The 14998-nt window shown below is 44.6% G+C and overlaps 1 protein-coding gene across 1 annotated transcript in view; it reads left to right on the top strand.

Moving 5' to 3' along the window:
- Nucleotides 1-14998, top strand: part of LOC138295629 (mucin-like protein) — a 447313-nt gene that overhangs the window by 7985 nt on the left and 424330 nt on the right. The window contains exon 2 of the mRNA XM_069234035.1: nucleotides 2786-2953. Coding sequence (XP_069090136.1) covers nucleotides 2786-2953 — 168 coding nt within the window. The remainder of the gene's footprint in view (nucleotides 1-2785; nucleotides 2954-14998) is intronic.

Genomic DNA, 14998 nt, shown 5'->3' with positions numbered 1-14998 from the left:
GGAGTTTTTCACTGTTAGGATCTGTAAAACATAAACAAACATGAACTTTTTTTAAATACCATGCACCTTGCCCTGTGAACCTTTAGACCCTACCTTAGGGGTGACCTCTAAGTATTAAAACTGAAGGAGGTTTAGGCCTGGCAAAAAGTTTATTCTCTCATGTCGAAATGGAAGTTCAAAACTGTGCTACAGGCTGCAGTGCCTCACCTGAGTCATGTTTTAAATGCCTATTTTAGTGGGTGCCACAATGAATGCTGCAATCCACTAGTAGCATGTGATTTACAGGCCTGAGTACATTTAGGCCCTTATTATAAGATTGGCAGCAAATGCCGCCTACCGCCACGGTGACGGCTGCCAACATACCATCGCCGTGGCTACCGACCGTCCATGACATTATGACCTTAGCCGGAATTCCGCTGGAAGGCTGTCGGAATTCCGGCTACGGTCATGGCAGCGGATGGCAGTAAGGTGGTGCTGCTGCCAGCAGCGATGCCACGCCAGCAAAACACTGCCTATCATATTATGTTCCATGATATGGCCTGGCGGTGTTTTGCTGGCAGATGCTGCTGCTGGCAGCAGTGCTGCGTCCCGTCTCCTGCCGGAGGACCCCCTAAAAGCAGGTACGTCAGGTTCTCTGACAGGAGAGTGGGTTGGGGGGTGTTGCGTGCCTATGTGGGGGTGTGTTTGAATGTGTGCATGCATGTGTAATGCGTGTGTGCATGAGTGGGTGTGTGTGTACGTGTATGTTGTGTCCTGTGAGTGTGTGTTTGCTTGGATGTATGTTCGTGAGTGTTGCTGTGAGTGTGTATGAATGTATGCATGCGTGGGTGAATGTGTGTGTGTGTATAGGTATGTATATATGTGCGTGTATGTGTGTATATGGGGGCAGGTGGGGAGGGCTCTGGGTAGGGTGGCGGGGGAGACCCATATCAGTGCCAGCGAAGGAATTCCCTGGCACTGATAGTGCCTACCGCCATGGTTTCTGTGGCGGTACAGAAACCATGCAAACCATGGTGGTGGGCGGGGACAAAATGCCATGGGCGGCTTAGTGACGGCCGCCGGGCTGGAGAAGGTAGTCTCCAGCCCGGCGGTCATTACCGCCGTGGTGGTCAGTGTGTTAACTTGGCAGTTTGGCTTTGGCCAAACTGCCAATGTCATAATAGTGGAGGTATGTACCACCAGCCTGTTAGCGGTAATACCTCCACTATTACACCGACCGCCGGGGTCAAAATAACCCCTTTAGTGCCATATACTAAAGACTTACAAGTACGTTAAATGTCCCAATCAAGCGTATGCCAATTTTACCTTTCTTTAAGGAGAGATCACAAGCATGCATTGTACCACTCACTAGAAGGGGGAAAAGTGCAGAGTCCTAAAAGCCAACAAAAACGTGTTCAGCAAAGGAAAGCATAGGAAGGCAATAATCTGGGGTCAAACACATTATTTGCAATGGAATAGAAAATAACATGTATTCATAGTGTGCATTCTTGAGTGTGTCTGTTCATGGTAAAAAATGATTTAGGGCCCACTCATAATAATTACTCCTGTTTCATGGAGCCTGCACTTTGCCAGAGATGCCTAAACACCTAATCCTGGGTTTATTTTTCTTAAAATTTCCAAAAAACCTCACACTGAAAATAAATGTCCACCTAATGAAGAGTTTTTAAATCAAGGCACCACTACCAAAGGCAAATCAATTGAGAGATGCATAGTCATTCACGCTAGAGTGTGAATGATAATACTGTGAACCTATTTGGACAGAATTTCCTAAAAATGTTTTAACTTTTTAGATTTGTGTTCTTTTGGTGTCATTTTGTTCCTTAAATTATTCTCTGTTTTTATATTGTGTTTTTTTTAAAGTTAAACCTGTCTGCTCTCTGCCATAGCTACCACAGGTGAGCTCAGGTTTTAATTATTGAAACCTTTAGTGGACCTAACAAGAATAGTGACATTCTTGCTTGCTATGGACTAACTTCCACCCCTACTAATAGTTTACTATCTCACAGTAATGTTAATAAAGAGATAGAAAATGGCTCAGTTTGAGGATTTCTTAATAGCTGTTTAAGGTTTTCCAACAAGTGCTAACCAACAAGTGTACAAAGCTTTCCAATTCGTTTTCTAATGTCTGAGTTCAGGCAGAGGAATCTTTGGAGCACTGTGTTCCACATAATAGCAAATGCTCTACAAGAATGGAAAGTGGAAAGTAGGAAATCTACAGGAGGGCAAATATATTATTTCAAGTTTTACAATTGTAAATAAACCAATAGAAACATAATAGCACCATGAGGTAGGCTTATACAGAGCAGCATAATATTTCAGTTAGGCTGTTATAGAAAGCAGCCCTGCAGTGAGGGGTCTTTACGTGTGAAATGATGTTTAATCTAAAGAAGAAGAATGTACTATGAGAGAAACTAATGTTTTATTGTTTTGCCCAATTAATGGTGTCCAGTGTTTATTGCAGAGGGGTGCACAAATCTGCTTTGCCAGCCAAATAAACTTTGTACCACGTACTTCACATTTCCTAATACATTATACCCCATCTATAGTGCTACAAGTCAGTGTGTTTGGTAACTGAATTCTTAAACTAAAACCATCACTAATAGGCTACATATTTAATGTAATATGAGTTATCCATTGCAGTTACATTACAACTCCTAAACACAAAAAGAAGGTACTCTTACTTGTAAAGCAAGAATGATGCTGAAACAGAATGCTTGCCAGTAGCGTTTTCTCTCTAATTGTATTAAAATACCTATTAGGTGCTGATCATCTATTGTGGTTTTAGTTTTCAGATAATGGACTTGTTCTCTTCCAGTCCTTTGAAATAAATGAGAAGTACCTGTATCCTAACCCATTTCAAGATGGCTTCACAGGAGCAGAAGGAATAGCCATGCTTGCTGCCTTTTGGGATGATGCAGATCTCACTTTAGGAAATGGATACCTTTGGTACAAGGTCTGTACATTTTGCATAGACTGTTACCCTACTTGAAGCATTGTTGGTAATGCCATTTGTAAATGCTCACTTTGCATTTTTGTGATGTGTTCCATATGAGTGGGAGCCCTGTATGAAAGAATAGCCTACCATGTATTTTGTAATGCTTTTTTCAATATTATTTAAGGACATGAATAAAAATGAGATAAACATTGATATTGAGTACATCCTCCAGCATCTAAGAAGTGTTTAGGTGCATGCAACTGATCATGATGGGACATGTGAACTGTTCAAAATAGGCACTTTAATAAAACTGCTTGACCACTGAATAACTATGATTTAATACAATTATAGTTGGTCCTTAGACATTTAATTTAGCCAGATGTGAGAAAACTATGCTGACTGCAGAAACCCCCTCACTTTTTGCCCCCCATTTTTAGTTGATACTGGGATTTTCTGACTCCGATTGTGCCCTGGCACTACTAACCTGCCCCAGGGCCATTAGGAATTATTATAATTAGCTCTGACGGCCTACCTATAAGTCCCTGGTATATGGGAGGCCATGTAGGTTTAGGGACCTCAGTGTAGTTAGTTCACTCATGGGTGCCTTGCTGTGGTTTCATAATAAAAGCAGGCCTGCCTTGTTGGCTGCTTTTATATTAAAGTTACCCCCAAATTTGTCTTTGCAATTAAAAGTACTTCCAAAGTCCTAAACTACCTTTATTTTACATATGCCACCCCTAAGGTATTCCCTAGGTGCTTCAATGGTTGGGTGCAGTGTAAATATAAGCAAGGTCTTTGTAAAATATTTTTTACAAGCCCTGGTGAGGGTCTCAGTTGTAGTACATTACCTCCATAGGCTAACATTGGGAGGCTTTATTTAAAAATATTAAAGCCCCATTTCCACTAGAATGGAGATAAATATATTGAGTTTGATATCAAATTAAAAGTTAGAATAAATCCAACAGCTTGACAAGGTTGGATTTATTGTAACTAGTACAGAAAAAGAGTTTTAGAACTCTGAAAGTTACAAAAATCAGCCCTGTAGTGCCCTTTCCTGATTGGTCAGTCTCTGGCAGCCTAAGCCAAGCTACCTTAATGAGGTGTGAAGTGGCCTGGACTGAAACAAAGGAAGCATCTGATGGGAGGAGAACTACTGTAGCAGATGGCAAAACAGGATGGGGGTAGAGTGGTCAAACTGGTTTTCAAAGGAGGGAAAGCCATCTGGGACAGAAACTAGACCTCCCCCATTTCCTGCTCTCCCAGCCAGATGGGAGCTTTAGTAATTAGATTAGTAGAGGGCCTGATAGGGGTGTGTTAGGGAAACTTAACCACCACAGTGGGTGGGCTCAGTCAGATGTAACCTTCAAGGAGAGATTTTCTCCATGTTGGAGGTTTAAACAATGTTGCTTTTTAGAATTGATTTTTGCCACACTTCGCAGGACGTGGTCACCCCAGAGGGTAGCACCCTGCACCCCATTGGTCAGGGGTGCCCCCTGCTTGCCAATGCAGGAGCAAGGAGAAATATGGCAGAACTGCCCAACAAATCAGCTCTCTGCTGGAAGCTGATACTGAAGAAGAAGGATTGCTCTGCTGAACCCCTGGACTGCACCTGAAGAACTGTACCTACAAGGGCTGTACCAGCTGCACTCTTTGGACTGTACCAAGAGAATGACTTTGCCTTGCTTCTGTAACTCCAGGAGTGGACTCCTTGTAAGCTACAGGCACCAAGGAGCTGACCAGAGTCCTCTGTCTCAAGTCCTGCACGAAGAGCCCAGCTGACCAGCGTCCAGTGGCCATTTGAGGATTCTGATCTGGTGCATTCCGGAACTGTAGTTCCAACTTCCAAGGAGCAACTCACAGCTTCTGGAACCCTTGATCAAGTTTCTGGACACTTCAAGGACCGAAAAAGGACTTCTGGAAGAAGATCCAGAAGTTTGTAGAAGTTTTGGAGCCAATTTGTAAAAAAAACACTCTATAAGTAGACCAATCCGATGTCATGAGTCAAGCCTGCTATCTTCAACCGCGACTTGGTCTGAATTTCAGGTTTGTCCAAATCATCTTGCTGGAGAAGACCGCACAACAAAGAGAAAGAAAAGCTCCAGAAATTTTTTAAGTGTGAAGTTAAAGGCCACCCACTTAGTGTAAATGAGAAGGGCTCCATTGCAGTCTTTGCCCCGGTCAAGCGCAACCAGATGTCCCCGGTTGACACTTTTTGTTTTTAGGCACTAGAAAGCATTTCTTTAGATTTAATCTTTGAAAATTCCTATCTCCAGTTCCCTACATTAGATTTTTGTAACTTTGGTGTCATTTTAAAGATACAAATATGTCATATTTTTATAAATCAGTGTTGGATTTTTATTGTGTTGGATTTTACATATTTACAGTTTTATTTATATTAAATGCTTTACACACTTGTATCCTAAATTAAGCCTAACCGCTCGTGGACCAAGGTGCCAAGGGTTGAACAAGTATTCATTTATTGAGACCTTGACAGGACCTAGTGGGGGATTGTGGCCTGGTACAAAGTGTAGGTGTCTACCTGCCCTTACTAATAATACCATTTCCAAAACCATATAAATGGAAAACGCAATATTTTGGCAAAATCATCTTGTACTGAAGTGAAATGGCATCCCCTTGGTCCAAAGTGACATCTCGAGAAGAGACATCACATAATAATTGACCGCAATGAAAAGCTTTGTACTTTTTTTTCCAAAATGTTGAAAACTTTGGGCTACAGAGTGAAAGTAAGCAGCAATATATCATCACACTTTCATGAAGCAAATATCCTCATGGATGTTTCAAACAACAGATTACTATTATGCATTAGAAAGATTTGAACAAAGTATGACTGAAACATTCAGGCCCAGTTTTACTAACTTTGAGCATCTGGGTTATGTCACGTTTTAGATGCAGCCCAGATGCAAAATTAGGTTTCTGATTCACTAAGCCATGCAAAGCTTGATTTAAGTAGCTTTGCGTGGCTTAATAAAAAAAGGAACTCAATGCAGTGCATTGTGCTGCTTGTTTTACTTTGTATAAGCAAGGCATTCCATGGGTGGAACATGGGTGTTCCCCTGTATCTTCCCATGGATTTTGATACAAACTCAGGTTTACTAAACTCAGTAAACCAGGGTTTGCACCTAAATGGTGCACTTTATGCAGGAAGGCGTAAAGAGGAGAAATATCTCAATTTCTCGTTGTTACTTCCTTTCTCTATCTGTGCTGAATTCTGCAGCACACATAGAAAGCGGAAATTGCCTCCAAGGATTGTTTTTGTGCAGGAAAGTATATGTTAACGTAACACAGGCATCCTTGCACCATGGTCAAAGGGTACCATCATTGGTGCTAGGCAGCCTGCAGTGCTCATTGTGCTGAAGTTCACAATGAGAGAGCTGAAATGCATCATTTCGTAGTAGATATGATGCATTTCTGTTCTCTTTCTGTCTCTCTATCATGCAACACAGATTTGCATTGTGTGAAAGGTTAGAAAATATTCCCCTAGTATTTGATTTTATGTGGCTGTGCTTACCTACATAACTTAATAGCTATTTACTGTTGCTTAAAAAATCCTCAGCCCTTATTCTGTGGTAGTTGGTAAAATTCATCCTGGGAAAATACCTTTCCTGCATAGAAAAAATACTACCTAGGGTGGGTCTCTACCAGAATATTGAGAATTTAATATCTCTGTAATGTGGACAAGGTAGTTACTTCCACAGCATAGTGAAGACAAGTATAGATAAGTAAGTATATAATAACTATGTTTGACTATACATAGATGCATCTTTACAGTTTGTGTGTGTGTGTGTTTTGCAGAGTTATCCCCAAACTTCTTGCCTTCCTCCTTTTATTTTTTCTGACCATCTTTTTGTTGGTTTTAGGAATCTGGGCACGTTGCCACTGATAGCCAGTGATTGTCATACACCTATTTGTCATATTTGATTTACTTGCAAGTCCTTTGTAAAGTGGTATACCATATTCCCAGGGCATGTAAATTAAATGCTACTAGTGGGCCTGCAGCACTGATTGTGTCACCCATAGAAATAGCCTTTCAAACCTGTCTCAGGCCTGCCACTGCAGTACCTGTGAGTGCAGTCTACTGCCACGTGGACCTGGCATTTACAAATATTTATGACTTGCTAAGCCTTAAACTCTCCTTTTATACTCATAGGTCACCCCTAAAGTAGGCCCTCTGTAGCCCTGTGGGCAGGGTGCTGTATAAGTAAAAGGCAAGACCTGTACTTTTACATTTCACATGTCCTGGTGATGAAAAACTCCCAAAGTCATTTTTCATTACTGTGAGGCCTGCTCCTCTCATAGGTTAGCATTGGGAATTCCCTTATATCCTTTTACGTGGTAACTCCTGATCAGAAAGGAGTAGGTTTTTTATGTTTGGTACGTTTAGAATAGTGATGATAAATCCTGCTTACTGTTGTAGTTGGATTTTACATTACTATTTTTGAAATGCCATTTTTGGAAAGTGGGCATTTCTCTACGCTTATAATTCATGTGCTTTGCAGCCTGTCTCCAATCCACGTCTGGGCCTGGGTGACAGCTCCACTTTGCACATACTTCCTAGATAGCAACAACACAGGAAAGGCTGGGCATGGCAGAGGATACATTTGCATTCATCTGCATACTGCTAGTCTTCCTGGGCTGGAAGAGGGTGAGGTGGTTCACACTTACATGTCAATGGGTTGTGGCCAGCCCTCCCACATAGGGCTGATTTACCTCCTACTGAAGTTTGGAGCCAAGGTTTGAAGTCACCCCTAGATCAAAGACATTTTAAGTTTAAATATCGGGCTGGAACCCCATGCTTTTAGACACTGCGTGGGACCTGTAACCAGACTCTGCTGGCTCTGTATTCTGCACTTTGCCAAGAGGACTGCTGTGCTGCTAGGAGAAACCACCATCCCTATTCACTGCATTGTTGTGTTGGCTGCTGACTGCTGGGCTGAAGAAGGGACTACAACTTTGCAACTAATTTGGATGTGCTGGCTTGCTGCCTGCCTATTTTTGTGCCCTACCAGTGCGCTTCACTGGCTTATTTGCTTGCCCCCTGTTCATGGAATCTTAGGGCCATAAAAGATTCCCCTTGTTGCTCCTGCAGTAATTCTCTTCCCTTGGTTAGTCCAGCAGCCGCTGTTCTGCGACAAGGAGTCGTGATTGCTTTATTCTTCTTATGCTAAATCAGCACTTGTTGAGTTCTTTGCTCTGTATGTTTCCCGTGCGCCTTGGGAGTGGGACCGGCATATCCCTTTTGTAAAATGTGCTGCCAGGACTAATAGTGCACCAGCTGACTCTCGCCAGCCCAAACAACCCTAGCTGGCTCAGTTCGACCTGTTGTGGGGAGAAGTGGTCACCAGAGTCACAAGGACTGCCCTGTACAAAGAGGGTCTGACATTACTGTGCTGGGCCCCATAAGGCTCTCTGACATTGTACAAGTCTAGTGGAGGAGCCCCTGAACAAGGACGCTGCCAGGGAGAGAGCAGTGTGGGTGGCACCCTCCACAGCTGTGGCAAACCAGGTACGGTGGGGAGGTGTAGCCACCCCTTACCATAGCGGGCTCATTGTGTAAACAGCACAGGACTGTAACCAGCCGCAGTCCCCATAGCTGCAGCAGCTAGCCGTGGACAGCTGCCCTTGGTAATACAGCACATAGGGGACCTATCAGGTACTCCCCACTGGAAATTATAGTATGCACCCTCCCCCTTTTTTGACCTAGCAGTGGGCACTAGATCTGTGAAAGCATTGTGGGGCAGAACCTAAGTGGTTCCCCAAGTGCAAACACGATCCAAGAAACCTGTGAATTACCGCATTGTAGGTGGAAAATGAGCAGGTGCTCTTGTGCCCTTCCTTTTTATTAATAAGTGCTTTTGTTTCAACCAGACTCTCTAAGTACCTTAACCTCGCTAATAGGAGAGCAGGGGTCTCTGTGCCTATGTGGGAGTATTGTTGCTGGTATACTGATAATGATATTTGGTGATTTATGTACTTATGATGATAACTGGTGAATTATGTGTTTTGTTCCAAACCAACCTGCTGCATTTCATGTCCTGATGTTCCGATGCACATAGTTTTGATTCTTGCATTGTCAGAATGGCAAGTACTCTCACAGGATTTGCATAGTATGCACAGTATTTATAATTCATGTCGTTTTGGTCTTGTTTTATGTATAATATACTATGGGGGTGATTCTGATTCTGGCGGGAGAATTCCGCCCCCAAAATACCGCGCCGCGGTCAAAAGACCGCGGCGGGTATTTCAAGTTTTCCCCTGGGCTGGCGGGCAGCCGCCAAAAGGCCGCCCGCAAGCCCAGGGGAAAACGAACTTCCCACGAGGATGCCGGCTCGTAATCGAGCCGGCGGAGTGGGAAGGTGCGACGGGTGCATTTGCACCCGTCGCGTATTTCACTGTCTGCCAAGCAGACAGTGAAATACTTGTAGGGGCCCTCTTATGGGGGCCCCTGCAGTGCCCATGCCAGTGGCATGGGCACTGCAGGGGCCCCCAGGGGCCCCGCGACCCCCCCTACCGCCATCCGGTTCCCGGCAGGCGGACCGCCGGGAACTGGATGGCGGTAGGGGGGGTCGGAATCCCCTCGGCGGCGCAGCTAGCTGCGCCGCCTTGGAGGATTCCACAGGGCAGCGGTCAGAATCACCCCCTATATTTTTACATAATCTTGTGTTGAGTCTCTTTTGTGGTCTGTTCTTTGTTTTACTTTGTTGTGCAAAAGCTTTACACATTGCCTCTGATGATAAGTCTGCTTGCTTTGAGCCAGTCTACCAGAGGTGAGCACAGATTACCTTTAGTGTTTAACTTACTTGTATGTATGTATATATAAAACAAAGGTTAGAGGGACGTTATAGTTAGGCTCACATTTTAAATGTAATTTTCATTACTATACTTTAATCTGACCACCGACGGACATGGCCTTCAAAGAAAGTATAACTCATACCAAAAAGTAACTTTAGTCAATGAGTAATAGTGTCTTAACATAAGTATAACTATAAACATAACTACAGCTGATGAATTTCTAGGGTTGTGTAAGGTGAAACATCAAATTAACTATAATGTCCCTATAACCTATGTTTTGTCATTGAATAAAATATATATATATATATATACATATATATATATATATATATATTTCTAAAACATGGTTAAAGTGGCATTATATTTAGGTGAACAAAATTCAGTTAAGACCATTTTAAACAAGCAAAACCCTTGAAATTCACCAGTTGTAGTTAACTCAGGTAACTATAACGTGTGCCTTACTGATGTCATTTCAGATATTGCAGTGATGTTATCAATGATGACCTAGAACATGTGATGAGTGGTGTAATTTGTGATGTGATTAGCAGTGCATCTCCTGTGATCCTTGAAGAAATGACACATCAGATTTAACCTTGCTATCATCCTCTATAACAAGATCATAACTTTCCCTGCCACAAATGTTTCTGTCTCTAAGAGTAAATATTTCACACACAGAAGCCAATGTTTTAGAGTTCTGGACTCATGTGAGAAAGTGCCTCTTTGTAATGGTCAGTTAATGGCCATATTTAGCTGATTGGTATTACTAGTTTTTATACTTTGCACACTGAGGTACTGTTATCCAAGCCCCAGTGTATGTGTTGTGACCCTTAAAATATATTAAAATTGGTCAATGTCTAATTGGCCTACTTTCCAGAAAGTCCGTAGTATAAGGTATAGAAAATACAAAAATACCCCATGGAACTTGTAAAATGGTGGGCAAGATATCTTTCATGTTAGTGATGGATTATGGAGGACTTTTTCCAGAAGTGCCCAGCTGACCAGTAGCAACTGGACCTGAACTGGACCCTAATTATGGCCTCTGCTTGAGTGAGTCCTATTTCTTGGACTTCCAAGACCTTGCAACAACAGTGGCCAATTTCAAGAGGACCTTGTAGGATACAGCCACAGGCTTTAACTCCTGGAAGATTTTGACGGTGATAAAAGCAACTAAGACTGAAGTTAGGGCAAAGGCGAGAAAATTAAAGAAAAGTATCCGCTTGATGTGGGGGCTTTGGCAGATGTGAAATTTGAATTTCTCCCACTTTGAGCTTTTCTATCCAAAGCCAATGGCTTCAGTGGGAGCTCAGCCAGTGGCTATCCTGCTACGAGAGGACTTTAATGGATATAGCCTGCAAGCTTGTTCCACCAGAAGAATTTGACTTTCATGTCGGAAGGTAAAATCTATCCAGGGCAAACCTGCTTGGTATATCCGACTCGATCACCAACGTGATCGGTGTGGAATCATGCCTAGCTCCCCGTCAACCACAAACAGTAACTTTTGCTTGGTGCTGTACCTTTTCATAGCACTTTCTACCATAAACATCTAAAAATTCACATCTCTGGTTCTCCTCATTCGGTTTTTCTTATTTTTGTGTCATTTAGCGCCTTAATTTTTTTTCAACTTTTAGAAATTGCTTGCTTGATTTTTATAGTGTTATGTTTTTACTTTCTAACTCTCTGGTTGTCAATAGCCTCCTCCGTGAGGGCAGCAGGGCTGACTGGGGCAGGGGAGGAGGTGCCTGGGGCGAAGGAGACACCCACCCTTCTGGGTGAGCGGGCACGGGCAACTCGGTGGGGAGCAACTGGGAGGGTGGTGATGGTATGGGGGGTGGCAGAAGATGACATGGTAGGGGTGGGCCCACTGGGGTCTGCCACCACCAGGGAGCTTCCATCGGAGGAGGTATCGGAGTCACCACCTCCAGTGGTAGTTGCCTCCACCGTGGTACTCCCCTCGCCCTCCAACCCACTGATCCCCTTGGCGTCGGATTACTCTGCCTTCGAGGATCCGTGGGCCACTGCCTCCCCACTCGCTGGTGCCTCAGCTCCCTAGCCAGATGATGCTGATGCGCACGGAGAACACAACAGAACAGGGATGGGGAGACAAAACAGGAGAGATACTTAAATAGCTGAATGGAGGTACATAAGTGGTTCACACATACACGCACCCAGAACATATTCAACCAGGCAGCACATACCGCATTACACATGGCTATGCCCCTGACTAGTGGCCACAACCCTGCTCTACAGCCATTCCCAACAGAACTTAAGGACCTGACGTACTGCAGATTTGACCCTTACACCCCTACTCCCCACGGGGGCCATTATGTAGATGGCCATCAGTCAGAGTCCATGCCACTAGACAGCATAAATACGAACGCACAAACACACATCCATCGACAAGCAAAAATATGGTATGTGTACTCACCACCTTGTGACTGCTGTGCAGCCTTCAAGCGCCCATCCAGGTCCTGGTACGCCACCGCCAGGATGCGTTGCATAAGGGGGGTCAGTGCCCGACAGGCACCCCTTCCTCGTTGGGAGGACTTCCCCAGCTGGTCCTCACAGATCTTCCTCGCCCAGCGCCGCAGGTCCTCCCACCTCTTCCTGCAGTGGGTGCTCTGCCGGTTGTAGACCCCCAGGGTCCACACCTCCTTGGCGATGGCATGCCAAAGTCCCCTCTTATGGTGGGCGCTTACCTATAAGGAACACACAGAAAAAATAACACTGAGGTCAGACAATGGGCAATAATATACAGCTGGCTATACGTCCAGTATGGGACGGACATTTCAAACAGCACACACACATGCTGCATGTCAGGAACCCTGGACTATACAGTGTCACATGTGTACCATTACACACATCCATGCCCCCAATCCTCCTACTCACCTGTACCTCTGGCTGACCATAGAGCTTGGCATACAGGGGCAGGACCCCGTCCACAAGCTTCTCCAATTCCTCGTTGGTGAAGGACGGGGTCCTTTACCCTGCAACACGTGCCTGTTCCATGACCAGAGGCTGGACACAGCAGTACACTAAGTGGAGTACCTGCATGCACAAGATCAGGGAGTCAAGTGAAGTTGGGGTGACGAGTTCGCTTACGCACCACGGCGGTGTACACCGTCACCGCTGGCAGTGATCATGATACGCTAAGAATGCCCATTGACAACCATGTTAACCAATGAATTTGCGCACGGCGGTAAACACCGCCTTATGCCATTACGTCAACCGCTAGCGGTATGAGGTCACTTCCACTACGACACTTCTGGATTACAGGGGGCAGGCATTTTTGCCCTAACTATGCAGTTGTAAAACCCTCATCAGCACTATGCAGGCGCTATTGTCCCCTAAACACCCGTAGGCATGGAACAATATACATTACCTCACCTGACCAGTCCTGATATATCATTGTGGTCATGTTGCTGTAATGTCACACACACTAAGCATTTGTGTCGACGATAATCATGCCAGCAGTGCTGAATGATAAACAATGTGTGCAGATGTATGTGAATTTCTCACACATGTTTTCAACTCCTCCTAGGTACAGACCCTTGTGGCGAGGGAGGGCCCCATCGGTGTACAGACCACTTGTTGATTTGCGGACTATGGTTGAGCGTCACATCATTATCAATTACAGACTCACTCGTGCTACTATTGATGAACTTTGTGCATTACTGGATCCAGCACTGAGGCCAGCTAATCGTAATCAGCTTGCCATCTCTACTGAAGTGCAAGTGCTCTCTGCATTCCATTTCCTGGCCACGGGCTCATTTCAAGTGACAGTGGGCATGGGTGCAGGCTTTTCACAGCCAATGTTTAGCACAACACTCTCCAGATTCCTGAATGCATTTGTACGAGGCCTGCAGTCCTATGTGAGGTTTCCCTAAAGTGCTGACCTCCCTGCCATCAAGTCGGATTTCTATGCCTTTTCCAACATACCCCATGTGAAATGTGCCATTGATGGCACCCACATAGCTATCATCCCCCCAAGAGTCAGTGAACAAGTGTACAGAAACAGGAAGAACTTTCATTCCATGAACATTCAATTGGTGTGTACTGCAGACCAGTACATCTCACATGTGAATGCCATGTTCCCTGGATCAGTCCATGATTCCTTTGTGATAAGGAACAGTAGTGTACCACACAAGATGGAACAACTACAAGAGGACAGAGGATGGATCATAGGTAGGTGTTTCTGACACTTATTGCCACATAGCAGACAGCCAGGCTGTCTGCCTCTGAGGCTTGTCATTGACAGGCCTGTTTTGCGTCATTTTCTAGGTGATTCTGGCTACCCCAACTTGTGTTGGCTCCTGACACCAGTGAGGAATTCTGGAACAGATGCAGAGAGGAATTACAATGAGGCCCATGGACATACTAGGAGGGTGATAGAGCGCACCATAGGTCTCCTGAAGGCTAGATTTCATTGCCTACATATCCCTGGCAGTTCCCTGGCCTATGGGCCTGAAAAGGTGTGTAGAATAGTGGTGGCCTGCTGCATGCTGCACAATGTGGCTGTGAGGAATTCAATCCCCCTCTTGGAGGAGGAGGGTGCTGTATATCCAGACCTGCTTCATCAGCGAGGGGATGAGAGTGATGGTGATGATGAGGAGGGGGAAGATGTAAATTCCAGGACCCAACTGATACAACTGTACTTCCAGTAACTATGTGGGACTATTGGATGAGATTGCTGTCTGTGCAGCATACTGTCAGTGTGCCTTTTCATCTGGGGGGGTTTGGTCAATAGTCATTGCCACTGTGACCAGGTCTGCATAGGACAGGTAGCATTATAGTATGATAGTTCAACACATCTGTAGGTACAACAATATGTTATGCGTGTGGTGCATTTCCTGCTACTCCGATAACAATAAATGTGTTATAATACAGTTGCATCCATACTTCACTTTGTTTAAAAATAATGACAGGGGACATTGTAATAGGTGAAATAGTGTTTTATTTGGTGCAGGGATTCAATTGTGCAGATTACAGTGATGGGAGTGGGCTACTGGTGGTTGTACTATATGGCAACATTGTCGCAGCATTTGTTGGCAGTAGTGGTGGGTCCATCTATGTTTACAAGACTTTTTTGTTGTTTTCACACGGTTGGGTCATTGATTCAGTGGGACACTTGGAGGACAGTTATTGCCAGAGTCACTTCTTTGAGGGGGCCTAGCTCTTGGCAGGTGTTCCAGTGCCATACCTGGGCCTGAAGGTCCGTTTGGGTGCCTGGTGTTGGCCTGTACGGGTTGAGATGGA

The sequence above is a fragment of the Pleurodeles waltl genome, chromosome 5 (assembly GCF_031143425.1).
Source record: "Pleurodeles waltl isolate 20211129_DDA chromosome 5, aPleWal1.hap1.20221129, whole genome shotgun sequence".
Lineage (NCBI taxonomy): Eukaryota > Metazoa > Chordata > Amphibia > Caudata > Salamandridae > Pleurodeles > Pleurodeles waltl.
Note: the sequence above shows the minus strand (reverse complement) of the source record. Positions and strands in the feature narration are given on the sequence as shown.